The following is a 16,894-nucleotide window of genomic DNA, read 5'->3' on the forward strand; positions in this document are numbered from 1 at the left end:
TCTCCGAAATATATGTCCTTACCTATGTTCATGTGTATGGTATTCCCTTCTGACGGTTTGCAGGAGAGAATTTCAGGCAGTCGTTTAAATTCTGAGACGGTGTCGATGAGCTGAGGCATAATGTTCACAATCTGAGCAAGCTTTCCGACTGTCGGGGAGAACTCGACCTGTTAAAACAGACACTCACTTTTACCCAAGATATCACATCGCCAGCCAATCAATTGTTAATTAAACTACACTGCTGCCAGGCTAATTTATATACCTGTGTGTGTGTGTGTGTGTGTGAGTGTGTGTGTGTGAGTGTTCTATACTATCTGATCACGACATGTAGCTATTCTCCTGTGCTATCATATTGTAAACCAGCTATTCACAACCACTGGTTGGCCTCAGAGGTAGTGGCAAATGATTAGATTGAATTTGAAAAAGATATATTCGTACCAGTGACATAACACATTTGTATGGTCCAGTTTATTTTTTCCCCTTTTTTATAATTTATTTGGGAAGGTGGTCTTTAGAAACAAGAATGAGAATATCTGCTGTAAACGGTATGGCCGTCCTGTCGACACGAGAATCTCTGTTTGCGAGAGCAGCACTTAAACTAGCAGCACAATAAGACTAGTTTTATGTTTCCTACATCACTGAGCACACGCAAGATCATGTGATACAATTTTGCCTTCCGTGCAGGTCAGCACATGGAAACACATCCTAAGATATACGGCCATATCTTATACTCATAATCACATGACCCAATTGGATTAAGACGGATTGATGGTACCTTTGGTGTTGGTGTGGTTTGGAGGGTTGCCTGGCGCAGTGCTACTAGGACTTTGAACAAGGGATTGGGCGATGTCTTGCCGTCTCCATTGATGGCCATGGATAGCTTCTCCATGGAGTGCTTGATGCTGCTCCGAAGAGCTTGCTCTACCAAGTGGTCCACTTTCTCTGTGTAGGTTACCCAGTGCTCCTGGACCTTAAACACCATGACAAATGAACACGCATGACATGGCAGTAAAAATGTGGGCTGTACCTGTTATCTGATAAAAATACAAAAAGCTCAATAAATCGATCTCTCAATAAGAAAGGAAAGAGATCCCATAGATACAGCTGCAGATTACAATGATTGCTGTTGAGTTGAGTTTTATTCGGGACATTTTTAATTCAACTAAACTTATTTGAAAAGTATGTTTTTTTTTACTAGTTTGACCGCTAGTGAAAGGCAGAATCAGTAAGATTTGTTGGTTGCAGTTTGTAAACACAACACTTAAAGGTTGCCCTTCTCCACGGCTCAACAACAGAAGAAGCTCATGCCTCCTGATTGTTGTTCGGGTGCTCACCAGCAGGATAAAGGGTCTCGACAGAAACAGACACCTCCACACACCTCCATTGGGTCGTGGTTGTCTGCGATGATTGAAGTGATGAGAGGGAACATTTTTGTGTGGTTCTATACATTGTTTTTTAGGAAAATCCAACTCATTCTGTCCTTAAAATACTTATGTGGGTCAATGCTATTGTATCCAGCAATTGTTTAACTGCTTTATACCTCATCTCCAGAAAAAAGAGAAAACAATCTTGCTTCCCTATCCTCTAAGCTTCTACTACTACTTATAGTATATCATATAAAGTAAGCAGAGAATAATATTAAAAAAAAAAACTCTGATGAAAGGCTACCAATACTGAATGAAAAACAATGCACAAACCTCAGGTCCATCATTACAGAAGGTTTTGTGAATGCGGGTCATGATGTTAACAATATTCCGGTGCGCTGAACACAGTATTTGGAGTTGGCTCTGCTGGTGAGTCTTCTGGTCATCCTCAAACTCCAGGTTCCTAAGAATTGCAACAGGACAAACACCCATTATGCCACCAAGAAAGGAAACAATGTGCATCACTTGGAAGCATAGGTATATTCAAAATGCTACCCATGTGCATCGCTTCAAATCAATGTCAAAAAGTGGAGAGGCTTCCTTAGTGAGCTTTCAGTATAATGCGGTTACACTGGCCTGTTAACACGTCTATTGGTTTTCTAGACCATTACCTGTACATCTGAACGGAGACTACACAGAAGGACAGCACAGACAAAAACCACATGTCCACTGAGTAAAATAATACATTAATAAGAAGAATGTAGTGAAGGGGGAGTGATCAATTCTGAGCAATTGAAAAAAAAAAATGTACCCACTGTTTACTGTTTTTAAAGAATATGCATTTTAAGTACATCTATATTTATAATCTATATTCTGTGTATTTACTGTGTTAGGCATCCCATGCAATGAGGAAGTAGTCAAACATCTCTTGGTACCTGTATACAGTCTTTCCATCCAGTTTAACCAGCAATGTTTCACTGATTCGGCGACAGAGGTTGAAGATGGATTGGTTGGATGCTTTGTAACCATCGACTGTCCACTTGACCTGGAGGGTAATGAAAAGGAGAAAGAAGCAACTCCTCAGTACAATTCGCTTACTGAACCAGGAAACTTCCACCTTCCAGATCTGTTGAGGATGCTTTTAGTCACTTCTGTCCTGTGCTCTGGAACTTAATGCCTGACGAAGTAAGATCTGTGAAAACTGTGTCCTTGTTCAAAAGTACACTGAACATTTGCAAACACATTTCTCCAGCTGTTCAGGGGATTTAATCCGCACGCTGAAAAACTCTCCATTCACCCACTTTTTCATCTGTACACATGTCCATATCAGAAAGGGGTGAGCTTTGTGTTACAACCTTGTTAACATGCAGGAGACATTCCTGGATGAAGAAGTTAGCAGCTCCTTTAGAAGACCACAGGAGCTTGGTCAGCCCTGGCTGAATCTTTTTATTCATGAAACCAATTCGCTCCCGGAACAGACCCAACTCGTCGGGAGACAGCATTCCAATGATCCTGATACACGCACACACGCACACACACATATATACAGTACACACACACACACACACACACACACACACACACACACACACAAACAGGTGAGGTAAGTACTATTAGTGTGTTTTGTTTACTTCTGGAGTGGGCAAAATACCTAACAACTAGAAAACAGTTTGTTTTCAGATTTTCAATATTTGTTTTCATTTTAAATACCCTGTGAAGTCCTATGTTACCAGCTAAGAATCAAATATTCTAATGCTTGACAGACTTGGCTTTGTGATAAACCACACATCAGTGTTTAGAGTAGGCACAGTATCGTCCAAAAAATAAGAAATCAGATGATTACCACATAACCATACACATCAGGCCCCTGATATCAGAAATCATTGTTCAGTGTTGCATGCATGTTTGTTCTCCTCTTCTCTGTGTGTGTGTGTGTGTGTGTGTGTGTGTGTGTGTGTGTGTGTGTGTGTGTGTGTGTGTGAGTCAGACCTGTTGTAGTTTGTGACCAGAAGCAGTGCTCTCTCACTCAGGCATCTGATGTCCTCCCTGTCCTGGGAAATGTCAGACACACACTGGGGGATCTCGTACTTTAGTCGATCCCAGTAGTGGATCTCAGAGAAAATATTCAACAGGTTGCTGGACAAGAAAACACATTAAAGAAAAACACACAAAATAAATACAGTAATGAGCACATGCATGTGTCATGTATGTGTGCACACATTTGAGTAGAACAGTTTAGTTTCTAAATAAATATATTGTGTAAGAGCATATCTGTGTATCCAGCTGAGGAGTGTGTATTTATACATATTTGGGCATGAATGCAAAGTTACCACACAACACATTAGCTCGGGTTTGTGTGTGTCACAAGTACACAGAAAACACTATGTAAGACTGTGTGAATCTATACTTTAATGTGAATGCCTTGAGTGTCTTGTGTGCCAGTCTTGATTATGTCACCCACTTATCAAAGTTGACCTTGAGCTTGGCGGTGCTGTCCTTGCGGCGCACCATGAGTGGCTGCTCCAGTTTTTTGAGGGACTGTCCATCCAGCTTCTGGTTCCATTCGCTGAAGCTCTTCCTCTCCATCTCATCCAGAACCTGAACTATCTGGCTGTAGGTTAAAAACACCTTGTGGTTGTATGACTCGGGTAGGAAGTGGGCCTTCTGAAGCACCTGGAGGGGAAGGAGAGAGGACAAGTGAAGAAGAAGTCAAGGAAGGAGCTCCAGAAGGTGGGTTCAGTTAAGACCATGAATGCCATCTGTTTACAGTCAACATATGGTTCATACTACACTTCTTTACTTTGCATTGCTTATGTGATAGCGTGACTAAAACAATAGAAGAATAGATCACTGTGTAGTGATGGACTCACCTCCATGGGTCTCGCTAAGCTTTGTCTGAGGGCCATCAACCAGTGGGCCTTGCCTGCCAACCGGGGCATATGGTCGGGAGGAGACCACGTCTTCTGGTTCAGCTCCTTGTTGACCATTTGGAGCTCATTGTTAAAGAGGTTTATCACTTCCTCCACCTTCTCTTCTGTGGTGCGCTTAATGGCCTGTGACGGGGAGGATTGGACAGAAGTGAGTGAGTAGATGAATTACATGGGAGTGAGAGAAGAAAGAAGACAGGTGAAAGACAAACGTTGAGCAAAGAAAATAGAGAATGAGAGTTTGAGAATGAGCATTGTGGTAATACACTGAGACAAATATGGGGTTTCTAAACAAGCTCTAAATACAACATAACAAAGATAAACTATAAACCAAGCCTAATATGGGAAGTCTCTTTTGCTCTCAGAGCATCAAAGTGATAGAAGAGTCAGTTCTTTAACATTTACTTTGGTAACTTGAATGTGTGTGTGTGTGTGTGTGTGTGTGTGTGTGTGTGTGTGTGTATGTGTGTGTGCGTGCGAAAGAGACACCTCTCGAGAACAGATCGGCCTAAAAATGTACAGAAGCCAAACTCCTTCCTCCACTGTGTACACCGTCTTAAACACTGAATTGATCAGGTTCAGCATCTTCATTTCCAGATCCTTCAGGACTGCACGATACCTGCGTACACACACACACACACAAGAACATATCCACACATGAAAACACAAATGTGTGATAATCAGCCGATAAATGAATCAGAAGCACACTAAAAAAGGAGCACAGACCCGGTTGCAATGCTATTTTCCTCTGCCATAAGTGAAGTGGCGCACACATCTTCCAGGCCCCCGTTTCATGCTTACGCAACAGTTATAAATGAGATCCCTGTACTGGTCCAGTTTGCAAACCTGCTTGCAAACCTGTACCCGCCCTGCACCGGCAAAGCTTAACATGAACTGATTGGTTACATGCAATTATCTCTAAATCAAATCAAAATGAAATTTAGGCTCAGAGCTGTTGCTGTACAGTGAGGGCAAAAGCTTGGGTCGCAGGATACTGTCAGGGCGCACAATAGCAAAATGATAAAAGTAAATAGAAACACACTGATAAATACAGAGGCAGACGCAAAACACCATGTTTTCAATTGATTATGTTCGCTGTAGTTTTCTTCCGCTCGGGACCAACAAAAATCCTGAATACTTTATGTAAAGCTGGCACAGCATGTATCTTAGACAGATACCCAACAACGTGGTGCTCTGTAAACTCTGCTTATCACAGCAGCACAACTGCTATAAACAAACCCTTCAGAGAGCGGAAGCATCCCGGAACGCTTTGTCAAGACGGCAGCAACAGCAAGACAGCACCGTCTTGTTTAGTTTTTGTCCCGACTAAAACAAGATTTATCAGGATTATTTACACGCTGAATATGTTTCTGCTAGTAGTGTAGCAGTCACTTACAATTGATTTTTCTCAATGTTTCTTTTGCTCCCATCTTAAAAAAGTAACTTCTGTACCACTGCTGTTATGGTAACGTAACGTTAAACCTTGCGTCATCAAACGTTGTAATTCGGACAATTTATTTTTTCTGTTTATTTTAAAGGCCATCTATGAGTGAGAAATGGCTTCAAATAACATTACAGACGGTTTTTACAGTAAATCATTACAATTATTTCCCTTCCCCACACTGTGGCAAAAATACATTTGATTATCTTCTGTGCATATTACTCAAGTGATGAGATCACTCCATGTCATAACCATTTAAAGTTTTAAGCCAAGTACTTCAGTAAAAAAACAGATTCTCCAGGTCAGGGAAAGGGTTGCTCTGACATACAGTGATGAAGTTAATCTGAGTGTCACAGCAATCCTTTTGATGTGACTTCAGGTCCAATATTATTCTGATCAGGCATCTGACAAACGGGTCTATTCTCTTGTTACTTCAAATCTAAAATAAGATAAACAAAATATAGAAGTATAAATCCGACTTTTTAAAAATCTTTTTTGGGTAAATTAATGATTGTGTTAATCGGGAATTTAAGATTTAGAACAATGAATGAATTAGTTGATACAATGCTAATCCAAAAAATAATCGTTATATTAATCGATGAAAGAAAAACCTCAGGTGTACCCCAAATGTCGATTAGATGGTAATCTGCATGAGAAAAAGAAATATATTCGTTTTAGTAGTCATCTGCTTATAGTACTTAATTTGACCCAGACAGACGTGATCACTAAAACAGGTTTCCACTGTACTAGCAAATCTCCAAACCCTATTTTATATTTGCTTGTTATTTTTCCTCCTAAACGTATCAGCCTCTCTTCCACCTTGCATCAGCCTTCGCCTGGCTGCACCCGGTTTGAGCAAATGCCTCTGTGCACCAAAATTGCAAAGAATATGACGGTCATGTCCATTTGTGCTTACACTTAGAGATTTTATCTTGCGTTTGCTTTACTTTTATATCTAGTCTCAGTTTGAATGTGTTAAAGAGCAATAGACCTACTGGATGAATTTATTGCTCCATGTGGTGCTCTCGACATCAAGGATGTCCTTGTCCAAAAAGTGCAGGTTTTTTAGGCCACGGTCGAAGTTGCCCTCTATCTCCAGGAGGGAGCGGGTGAATTCGGGTCCCTGGCTGCTGCAGAAGCATGGCAGGGCCCTCTGCTGACCGTCCTCCCAACGGGCAAACTGATACTGGCACTCACATATCTGAGACAAAGCAAGAGAACAATATATATCAAATAACAAACAATGCATCCTACAAAAAGCATCATTACTATACGGTTTGAAGAGTAAATATATTGAATTGATTCATAGAGGACTGTTTAGTAATAGCAGGGATAGAGTTCAGACATAAAACATATGAGTGCAAAGTGGAAACAAAATGAGGAAAAAAGTCACCAAAGGCTAACCTATCACATTCAATTTGACATTTCCTACTATGGTCCCAATGTGATACGTGTGGCAATGCAACCTCGCTCTAATCATTTATATTCATACTTGTACCTAATTCCAACACCACATTTCTTACAACACTTGTGGAAAGATGTTTTAAAGGAGATGTTCAATGACAAAACAGCGATAGTCGACTGCATCATTGTTTTGGAGGCAAAGTGACCCAACCGTGAAACATTGACGAAAAGTAAATATCCTTACTATTGTTAAAGAAGCTGAAGATGACATCACTGTAAGTGCACAATAACACCATTTGGCATCCATTCCATTTGTGAACTACTGCCTGACAATCCTGTGTGTAATCTCTTTAGTATTGTTCTTTCAACAGCATGAATTTACATGTACGTTTGTTATTGTCTCTGTATGTGTGAGTGAGGGGAAATTCACCTCAAGCAGCTCTTTGAATCTCTGGATGGAAACATCAACCACTACAAAAAAGCTGCTTTGGTCCCGGACCCAGTCTTTTGGAGAATGACTGACGTAAAAAAGACAGAGGGGAGAAAAGAGAGAAAGACAAAGAGGAGCACAGAGAAAGGGGGGAATGGGTGGAGAGTCGCGAACAGAAATGAAGACTCAAATGAGCAGCATGTCAGTATTTTGGAACTTGGAATTGTTAAGTGTTCAAAAACAAAAAGCAGGTTGTTACAGCAAACAGCCACCCAATCAGGCTAAGCCTCAATCACACTGGAAAAAAACCTCCAAATCTATCAGGTTGTCTGAGATTGGATTACTTATCATTCTAAATTGAAGCATGGTGAAACAGCCTTTAATTATATGTTGCACATATCTGCAACAAAATCTGAAGTCATCTCTGACCTAAACAATTTCAAATCGAGGCTTTTCTGCCTGACGATGCTCTTTAAGGTTCTATTTATTTCTGCATCGAAACCACAATAACATTTTGCCCAACTTTACCTCAACTCAACATCAATTGAATTTTACAACAAAGGAGTGAATTACAATATTTATAATGGGAACATGCCCAGATGACAGTGTCTTGAGTCTCTACACAGGTGAGATTTCTCCTACTCGTGGTAAATCTGTGAGGCGTGCTGGTAAATTTCCTTCCACTCCAGGCAGCACTGGATACAGTCGTTGAGGTTCTGCTTGCTGGATAACACATAGCCCTTAAAGATCCTGTCCAGAGAGATGCTTTGGAAGCAGAGGCGGTTGATCTCATTACTCATCTGCAACACAGGAGAAAACAAACACTTGTCACATATAATAAGTAGTGGGGCGACCAAGTTACAGACACTTGTATTCACATTTACTATATGCTCATATGATGCGGTATAACAAGTCACTTTTACTTTAAACCAACATGATTTTTGAGTATGCATATTGTTTGTTCTAAGTTTCTTAATGTCCTTTTTGCAGCCAGAAAATACGTACATCCTCCTCAGGCTACAGGGTTTATTATTTTTCCACCTTCTCTTATGGTATTAGCTGGAATCATATAAAATATGGACATATATAACAGCGAAGGGGTTATCTGTTAATGTTGCTCCACTGACTTACCTGAGGTATACATGATTGCTTGTTTAAAGGACGTTGAAGTAGCACATCAAAGTATCAACAAAATGAAACTGAAATATGAATGGTGGGCTGCAGCATGTGGCTGCGTATGTGCAGTATGTTCAAACAGTGAATGTGTGTGGGAGTTAATTAAATGAACGGAGAGACAGAGGGGGTTAATAAAAGAAACCTGGTGTGAGTACACTTCCCCCAATTACTCTGATGCAGTAAAATGCAGGCACCTTGTGGAAGAGACCAGTGATCCTCTCCTTGGTGTTGTAGTGGAGGGAGTTGTCATAGATGATGCGAATGAGACCGACAATGTGTTGCAGTTTCGGAGCGACTTGGCTAGGCTTTAGCCGGGCCAACTCTTCCAATGGCTCCTTCAGTGTGGACAGGAAGGTCGTGTTTGATTGGGCCATCACAGAAAATTCCTGAGCAACACAGAAGAAAGATGATAATATGAATGCTTATTATTATTATCATTATGTTTCAGTCATGGTAACAAATGATGATGGTGACAATTCATGTCAATATTTTCCAACTTTCTAGCAGCAGTGAGAAGCCCTCCAGTCCGTGAGTAGGGAAGCGATTCTAGACGTGAGAGTCCTAGTACCTGTATTTCCTGGGCCAGTCTGCAGAAGTCTTTTACATAGCGAGACTTGGAGAGCAGCAGGATCTTCTGGATTTGCCTGACACCAGGCTTTTGCAGTTGCTGGCTGATGTCCGACAGCTTTGCAGAGCAACTCTTCCAGAAGGCAATCTCCTGCAGCGGGCCGCACTTTTCCCTCATCTTCATTATTTCTTGGGTACTTAGAAGCTTCTTGACCTGATCCGTCCAGTGGATCATTACAGCTAAAAACAGGAAGAACAAGTGGGTGGAAGAGAAGGGAAATGGAGGCAGGGTGAAATAAAGAGTGGAGGACAGACGGAGGGAGCAAAGAAGAGCAGAAGTTGAAATTATGTGAAAACCACTAAGTGTGACTAAAGAACTGTTGGAAAAAACTCAAAACAATGAACAAATAGGACTAATGCAGGTGAGGGGTTATGAGCCCAGTGCCTCATTAAATAAAATATCAAAAGAGTCTGAGACACAAAGCCAATGCTGCAGTTTCTAAGTTTTTTTTAAAATCAGAAATGAACAGACCGTCTGATGTCTGAGTGTGCCCTGACGCAGACACCCACAGAGACATATGGAAAGAGAAAGGCCCCACACCCACCCATACATACACATATAGAGAGAGCTCCCCCCGGCTTACACTCCATTCTCTGTATCAGCTTCTTGTCCTTGCTGGCCACCTCAGGTCTGCACTGTAGGGCTTCCATTGGTATGTATAGAACTGTCTTGCCCACCGTGTTATACACAGCATCTGTTCAAAAAGAAAAAATTGGTAAAATATTACACTGCCGCACATGTGGCTCGGTGAAAATGTCATCAAGTTATGTTGGCCGTCCTGTGCACAACTGCACCAATTGACTCCAAATGCGACGTGTGTCTTTTCGTGATTTCTACCACACCATCCTGGCATAGAGTGCCAGCTGTATACCAGGGATAAAGAAATACCTTTGTCCTCCATTTGAATGCATATGCTGTAACACAGATAACCTTCACTGTTACTGAATCAAATAGTCTGGCGACACCAGAGAGATGTGGGGGACTAGAAATGTGTAAAATGCCTTTGATTCTTGGTTGACTGCCGAATAATTGTGTTGGAAAATGTGTCAGGAATATCTTATCTTTGTCTCATCCTCTGGGAAACACAATGTTTCCCTTCTAGAGGTACAGTTTTTGTCAACTATCAATTCATTTATTTCTGCACCCCACTGGAGCTGAGTGACACATCTGTAGAAATAGAAGTGTTTTTGTTATGTGCGATTGAGAGTGAGGGACGTCTAAAACGCTTCAAAGGCACTTCATAAACACTGGCAGTGTAGATTGCTCTTTAATGACGTATTGTCTAGAGGACATCTCTGAAGAGTCAATGGCAAATCAGAGTGAGTAAAGCAAAGACAACACCCTTACAGTAGTCCAGAGGTTTATTTTTAGAACTACTACCTTGTGTGGTGCCGTTCGATAGTGAATTGTCTCCCTTACTTTTCCCCTGAGGTACCCACCTGTGAGGCTGACAAGAAAGCAGTGCATCTGGTTGGTATATTCCTCCTTGATGTTCCGCTCCATGTCGGTGCTTAGGGCAACTGCGGGGGCATGCTGACAGGTCATTTCACAAAGCAGCCTCTGGGTGGGGTTGCCCCCCTGCACTGTGCGAAACTGCACGGCCGCATCAAACGTCTCCGCTGTGATTATGGCTCCTGGTATGCGGCTAAAATAGGTCAGCTGCTCTACCTGCACCCATTAAAGAATTATTTAGGTGTGATGGTAATGAGGAGAGATGAAAAATACATGGAGGGAGATGAATTTTAAACAAAATGAGCAGTGGCTCTCAACTGCATTCTTGTCAAGGACCCCTAAATTAGTCGTTAGGTCACAGACCCCAGTCTGATGAGGTTTCATTTCGAGAACCTAGATCAAAACAGATTTTGGTTGTTAGATATGATAAAGACCAGAATCAACTACAGTTAAGGAGATAAACGCGGAGATAGTGAAACCTGTATGATCAGTATAGTCACTCTCGTAGTAAATCAAATATTGAAAATAAACTATCCCACACTTTTCTTGGGACCCCCTGAAACTCCCTCAAGGACCTCTGGGGGTCCCCGGACCCTTGATTGAGAATCACTGCTGTATCGGAGGAGAAGAGACTGGGCAATGGTGCTTTTTAGGAATGTGAACAAAGTCATTCAAACATCTTTTTTTCGTGCAAGTATCTAACTATATGTTTAACTATCTAATTTAAAAGCATGAAGGTTTGAGTGGGGAGGAAAAGTGCACTTTACCTGGGAGGGCATGGAGAACTCCACCCGTAGCCTGTCATACGTGTCCACGTAGACCACCATGGTTGTGATGGATGTGTCATCAATAAATTGATCCAAAGCCCGCTCATTCCCATCCGTCAATAACTCTCTGGGTACACCAGTAACAGTCATTAAACGGATAAACAGCTTCCATGGAGAGATGAAAGGCAGGGTCCGAGGAGAAAGGGGGGAGGGAAAGAGACAGGTGGTTATTTATTTTATTTAGTGGGATAATGTCTTTGCACACCCCACAGAGAAAGAAGAAAAATCTAAAAAATGACACATTATAACCAATAACCGAGCTTTACCTGACGAATGGTCTTTGAATATTCCTCATCCATTTCTTTCAAAGCCTTCACCTCGAAGGCTGTCTTCTCTCTGTGTTTACCAAAGCAAACGGAGACTGATACACTCAAATGCACAATATACACTGAAATACACAATATACACTGAAATACACAATATACACTGAAATACACACACTGAGACACCAATTTATAATTTAAAACTTTAACGTAAACCCTCATTATCCTGTTCTTTACTGTTAAAAAGACTAAATCATGACGATTTAGTACCACACCTGCCCAAATAAGCTAAACGTCATGTCGTTTATTTTTCTTTTGAAGCTTGCAATACCACTTATTATAACGTTGTATGATCAACCGTTGTGTATAGATTGGGTAACGTTAACGTAAGAGGAAACATAAAGTGGCTCTTCGGTGTTTACGGACTAACTTGGCTTAAAACTACATTAGCTTAGCCAGCTAGCAAGCAAACTTTAAGCAACAACCGTAACTGTAGGTTAACACGCGCAGCCGTTGAGTCCTCCCGGGCTGAAGTGGGTCGCCATACAGCGACAAAAGTTCAACAATTTACTCTAACTTTTCACGGGTCTGCTACAACACATGTATCCGTGCAAAATAATGTATGACAAGTCCTTCTTTACGCTACGTTACCTTTTCTTTGAGGCTGTGTCACTTCACCATCCATTCAGTCACACTTGTGGTATGGAGTTTGCGTGTCTCCATGGACACAATCGGTTGCCTGGGCAACCCTGGAAAGAGACTCGTCTTGTGTAACCGCGAGACTATGAATGTGTTCGCGGTAGTTGATGTTCGTGTGTTTACGTTTGGGATGACCCACGTGGATGTGTGAACGAGAACGAGATACAGCACGAGGAAGGATAGATACCCGTTAGTTGTAGCATCAGAATCAGGATCTCTCATCTTCCATTCAACACTCGTACATTTTCATGAATGTGCTGAGATATCTTCTGCTGACAATGTTAACTTATGTTCACAATATATTGATCTGTCTCGCACAGGATGAGTGCAAAGTCAAGATAAGAAAGAAATCATCTTTTAGGACGTGCAGCACCTGATGCGTCCATACTGAGCATGAACACATCATATTGAGAAGAGGCAGATATTTTACTGAGTGGGGATATTTGTATCTGTTTTATGGTGTTTATTTTGTTATATAATAGTATATTAAAGCATCAGTTTACATTCAGAAAGGACATTGTAACACCTCGTCAAGTTCCCTAAGTTATGTTTTCATTGTTTTCACATTTAGAACTTTTTTGTGTTCTCTGTTTTATTTTGTCACCTCTCCCTCTCATTTCAGATAACGTCACTTCCTTACCTTATGTGTTTCCAGCCAGTGTGATCACCTTTCCCCACCCTGATCAGCTTCATCTGTTCCCAATCCTCCTCCTCCTCCTCCTCCTCCCTTGATTATTTAGTCTGTGTGCTACCCTTTGTCTGTGCCAGTTTGTTTTTGCTGTTCTGAACCTGACCTCTATGGTTGCACGCAGTTATTCATATTTATAAGATAAATCTTCCTTTATTCTCATTCTTTTTATTTATTTTATATTTATTTATTCCTCCAATCAAAGTTAGCAGATTATTTTACTGTGTTACTGATACATTCTTGCTCCGTTTGCTGTGATTGTCGTACCTGTTCTTCTGTAGTTTCTGATAAACATCCAGAAATAATGGAGGAACAAATTTGAGGAAAAGAAAAAGTTAAATCCTGATAGTTCCTGAAAAAAAATCTCTAGAAGTGTTGAGGGGAGACTGTTGTCTGACAAAGCTTTTCACCTGCCTCACCAGTGGTGCTGTGCACTTGGAAGTGGCACATACACTGGATACAGACTCCTGTATGAATCGTGAACTTAAAAATGCCCTCTCGGCCTTTGATTCATGCTCAGCTGTTTTGCTCAGGGAATAATCACACTGTCTCAGTCCTCATTGACTCTGGTGCAGATGCTAACCTCATGGACATGACTCTGGCCTCCCAGCTGGGGATCGGGTAGGTGGCCCTGGGAAAACCCATCCACGCCACAGCTTGAGACGGTCGTCTCCTCTGCAGGGTTACCCATCAATCCACTCCTCAATGGCAGTATCAGGTAATCACAATGAATATCATCTCATCCATGCACCACAGCAGCTGGTCATTTTGTGCTATCCGTGGCTTAGGAGACATACAGGTGCATCTCAATGAATTAGAATATCATCGAAAAGTTAATTTATTTCAGTAATTCAAAAAGTGAAACTCATATATTATAGATTCATTACACACAGGGTGATATATTTCAAGCATTTATTTCTTTTAATTTTGATGATCATGGCTTACAGCTAATGAAAACCCAAACCATATCAGCAGGAATGGGAGGCCAGTGTCCCCTCAGTCCAGGCATTCGTCCAGCGGTGCCGACGCACTTGGAGGCAGGCCCGCTCCACGCTCTTGCGCTACCAAAGGTCTGCCAACAGACGCCGTGTCCCTGCGCCCCGTTATGCCCCGGGACAACGTGTCTGGCTGTCTACGCGGGACCTTCCCCTCAGAGTGGAATCCAAGAAATTGGCTCCTCGCTTCGTGGGCCCGTTCCCTGTTTCTCGGGTCATCAATCCTGCTGCCGTCCGTCCTCGTCTGCCGTCATCCAAGAGAATTCATCCCACCTTCCATGTCTTCAGGATTAAACCAGTCAAAGAGAGCCCGCTTCAGCCCCGAGGGGCATGTGTGTAGAAAGTAAATCAGTCGCGCGGAAAATTAAGATTATTTTGAATAATATAATAATAATAATATCTGCAGCATTAATTCAACGATAAAATGATATGTCCTGTGTTCCGTTTCATACTCATTTTTATGTTGCTATAGTCTGGATCAGAAATCACAGTAAAAAGCTGCACAAATGTTACAGTATTAAAACAGACATGTCTTGAAACCACAGACCTGTCATTCACTGTTGATGTAAAGAGCCTGTATGGCAGCCTTACAGGAGACAATGACAAAAAGAATACCATTTAATCCACCAACAGTGCATGGCTGGTCATATTTTATGAAACAAACCGAACTGAAATACAAATGTGTCCTTCCCAAGTACAACATGTTTACTAAATACACAAGTAAACATTAATAGGAGGGACTTCTATCTGAAGAGGGGAGTGAAGTTATTTAAATGAAAGATGCACAGACACAAACTTTCTTCAATCAGAATCAGGATTTAAAACTCAATGTATGAGGCCATGTTTCTGGTGATGCACATTGTTCTGTCACACCACCACACGGCAAACATTCACAGGGTTGGAGAAGTGTTCTTAACTCGTCCTATTAGATAAATAACTCTTGATCTAAGGGAGTGCATATGTGGAAATATGGAACCAGTCTAACTTGGAACAGAGTTTGTAGCGTTTTGGGAGTGTATTTGTTGCATATTGTAAAATACTTACAATATGCACTACTCTCCGGCAGTTTTCGAACTCCTCTTGTAAAAGAGGAACCTGGATGATTTAATACTAAATAACTATAGAGGTCCGTCTCGAAGCTTCTCTTCATTAGCAAGATCTTTTATTCTTGCAAACAAAAATGGTTTTCAATGAGGTTTCTGCCCACATCATTGGCAAGAAAATAAAATAATCTAAATGACATTCACCTGAATACTGATTCGGCTAGCATTATAGGAGGTCTTGCAAAATACACACAAGTGTAATTACGCACTGTGACCATTGGAGGGCACTAAACACTCATGCTGTGTCCAAATCCAGCTTGAAAACCTTGACCATTACCATTTAGATTTAAGTTTACATAGTGCATGGCCTCACACAAATGTGTATTGAATTATGTTCTCACACATGTATGCAGCAAACCTGTGGCAGGGTCGTGTTCCAGCGTATAAATACTGTTGGGTTCCTGGGTTGTGTGTAAGGATCATTTTTGCCTCCAGAGAGTAAATTCGGCCCTGAGCACTTCAAAACACCGAACCCTTTAATGTCACGGTGCGTTGGAAGGCTTCATTTCCACCTGCGGCTCGCATCTTTGTGCACCGTGTGCACCTGCACAAAGCCGGTAAGAATAAGTCTGCTTTATTGTTCAAAATAAAAGTTATAACCACCTACCAAGAGAATCTACCAGCCGTGGTAAAACAAATGACGGTACTCTTCACCGGGGAAGGAGAAGTACGAATCTTTTACTTAAGTAAAATTTAGAAAAACCACAGTGAAAAAAATAGTTTCAAGTAAAAGTCCGTCATTCAAAGTAACAGCAGCAAGGCCCACTTTAAGTAAAAGAGCTCTTTATGCAAAATGGCCCATTTCAGAATAATATACACTCACCGGCCACTTTATTAGGCACACCTGTTCAATTGCTTGTTAAATACTGAGGTTAAATTTCACATGTACCTAATGTATATTGACTATAATACATTTAATTTCATTATATTTCTAAAATAAAGATGTATACATTTCACTTTCTCTCCTGTAAGCCAAGTTCTTTTTTATTCTACTCAGTAAATAATCAATGTGAACTATTTGATATTCAAGGAGGGATTTGGTAATCCTAAAATCATGATGGTGGCACCAAACATCCTGAGGCAAATTACGAAAAGTGGTAGCAGTCAAAGTCTATTCTGAATCCAAAGTCACAGGTCAGATATGCTACTGGTTTACACGACAGGAGTTTGGTGAGAGTATCTTACCACAGCATCCTACATCGGACACACCAGAAGCCTGAAGTGAGCTCTGAGGCAGCATGTCACAAAGCTCAAATCATGTCAAACTGGTTTCTTGAACATGACGATGAGTTCACTGTACTCCAATGGCCTCCACAGTCACCAGCTCTCAATCCAACAGAGCACCTTTGGGATGTGGTGGAACGGGAGATTAGCATCATGGATGTGCAGCCGACAAATCTGCAGCAACTGCGTGATGCTATCATGTCAATATGGACCAAAATGTGTGAGGAATGTTTCCAGCACCTTGTTGAATCTATGCTACGAAGAATTAAGGCC

General features: G+C 41.4%; 1 protein-coding gene across 1 annotated transcript in view; it reads right to left on the reverse strand.

The window, feature by feature from the left end:
• dnah2 (dynein, axonemal, heavy chain 2) overlaps window positions 1–11,948 on the reverse strand; it is a 53,180-nt gene extending 41,232 nt beyond the window's left edge. Inside the window, exons 1-18 of the mRNA XM_076111992.1 lie at window positions 11,916–11,948; window positions 11,590–11,754; window positions 10,810–11,038; window positions 9,954–10,064; window positions 9,311–9,549; window positions 8,937–9,128; window positions 8,209–8,366; window positions 7,567–7,654; window positions 6,728–6,933; window positions 4,781–4,910; window positions 4,235–4,417; window positions 3,826–4,028; window positions 3,354–3,500; window positions 2,720–2,876; window positions 2,300–2,409; window positions 1,698–1,827; window positions 776–970; window positions 23–167 (exon numbers count right to left, since the gene is read on the reverse strand). Of these exons, the coding sequence (XP_075968107.1) occupies window positions 23–167; window positions 776–970; window positions 1,698–1,827; window positions 2,300–2,409; window positions 2,720–2,876; window positions 3,354–3,500; window positions 3,826–4,028; window positions 4,235–4,417; window positions 4,781–4,910; window positions 6,728–6,933; window positions 7,567–7,654; window positions 8,209–8,366; window positions 8,937–9,128; window positions 9,311–9,549; window positions 9,954–10,064; window positions 10,810–11,038; window positions 11,590–11,754; window positions 11,916–11,948 (2,821 nt within the window). The remainder of the gene's footprint in view (window positions 1–22; window positions 168–775; window positions 971–1,697; window positions 1,828–2,299; window positions 2,410–2,719; window positions 2,877–3,353; window positions 3,501–3,825; window positions 4,029–4,234; window positions 4,418–4,780; window positions 4,911–6,727; window positions 6,934–7,566; window positions 7,655–8,208; window positions 8,367–8,936; window positions 9,129–9,310; window positions 9,550–9,953; window positions 10,065–10,809; window positions 11,039–11,589; window positions 11,755–11,915) is intronic.
• Window positions 11,949–16,894: the final 4,946 nt, after the last annotated feature.

This window comes from Anarhichas minor, unplaced genomic scaffold (assembly GCF_050575085.1).
Source record: "Anarhichas minor isolate MPS153535 unplaced genomic scaffold, ASM5057508v1 ptg000046l, whole genome shotgun sequence".
Classification (NCBI taxonomy): Eukaryota; Metazoa; Chordata; class Actinopteri; order Perciformes; family Anarhichadidae; genus Anarhichas; species Anarhichas minor.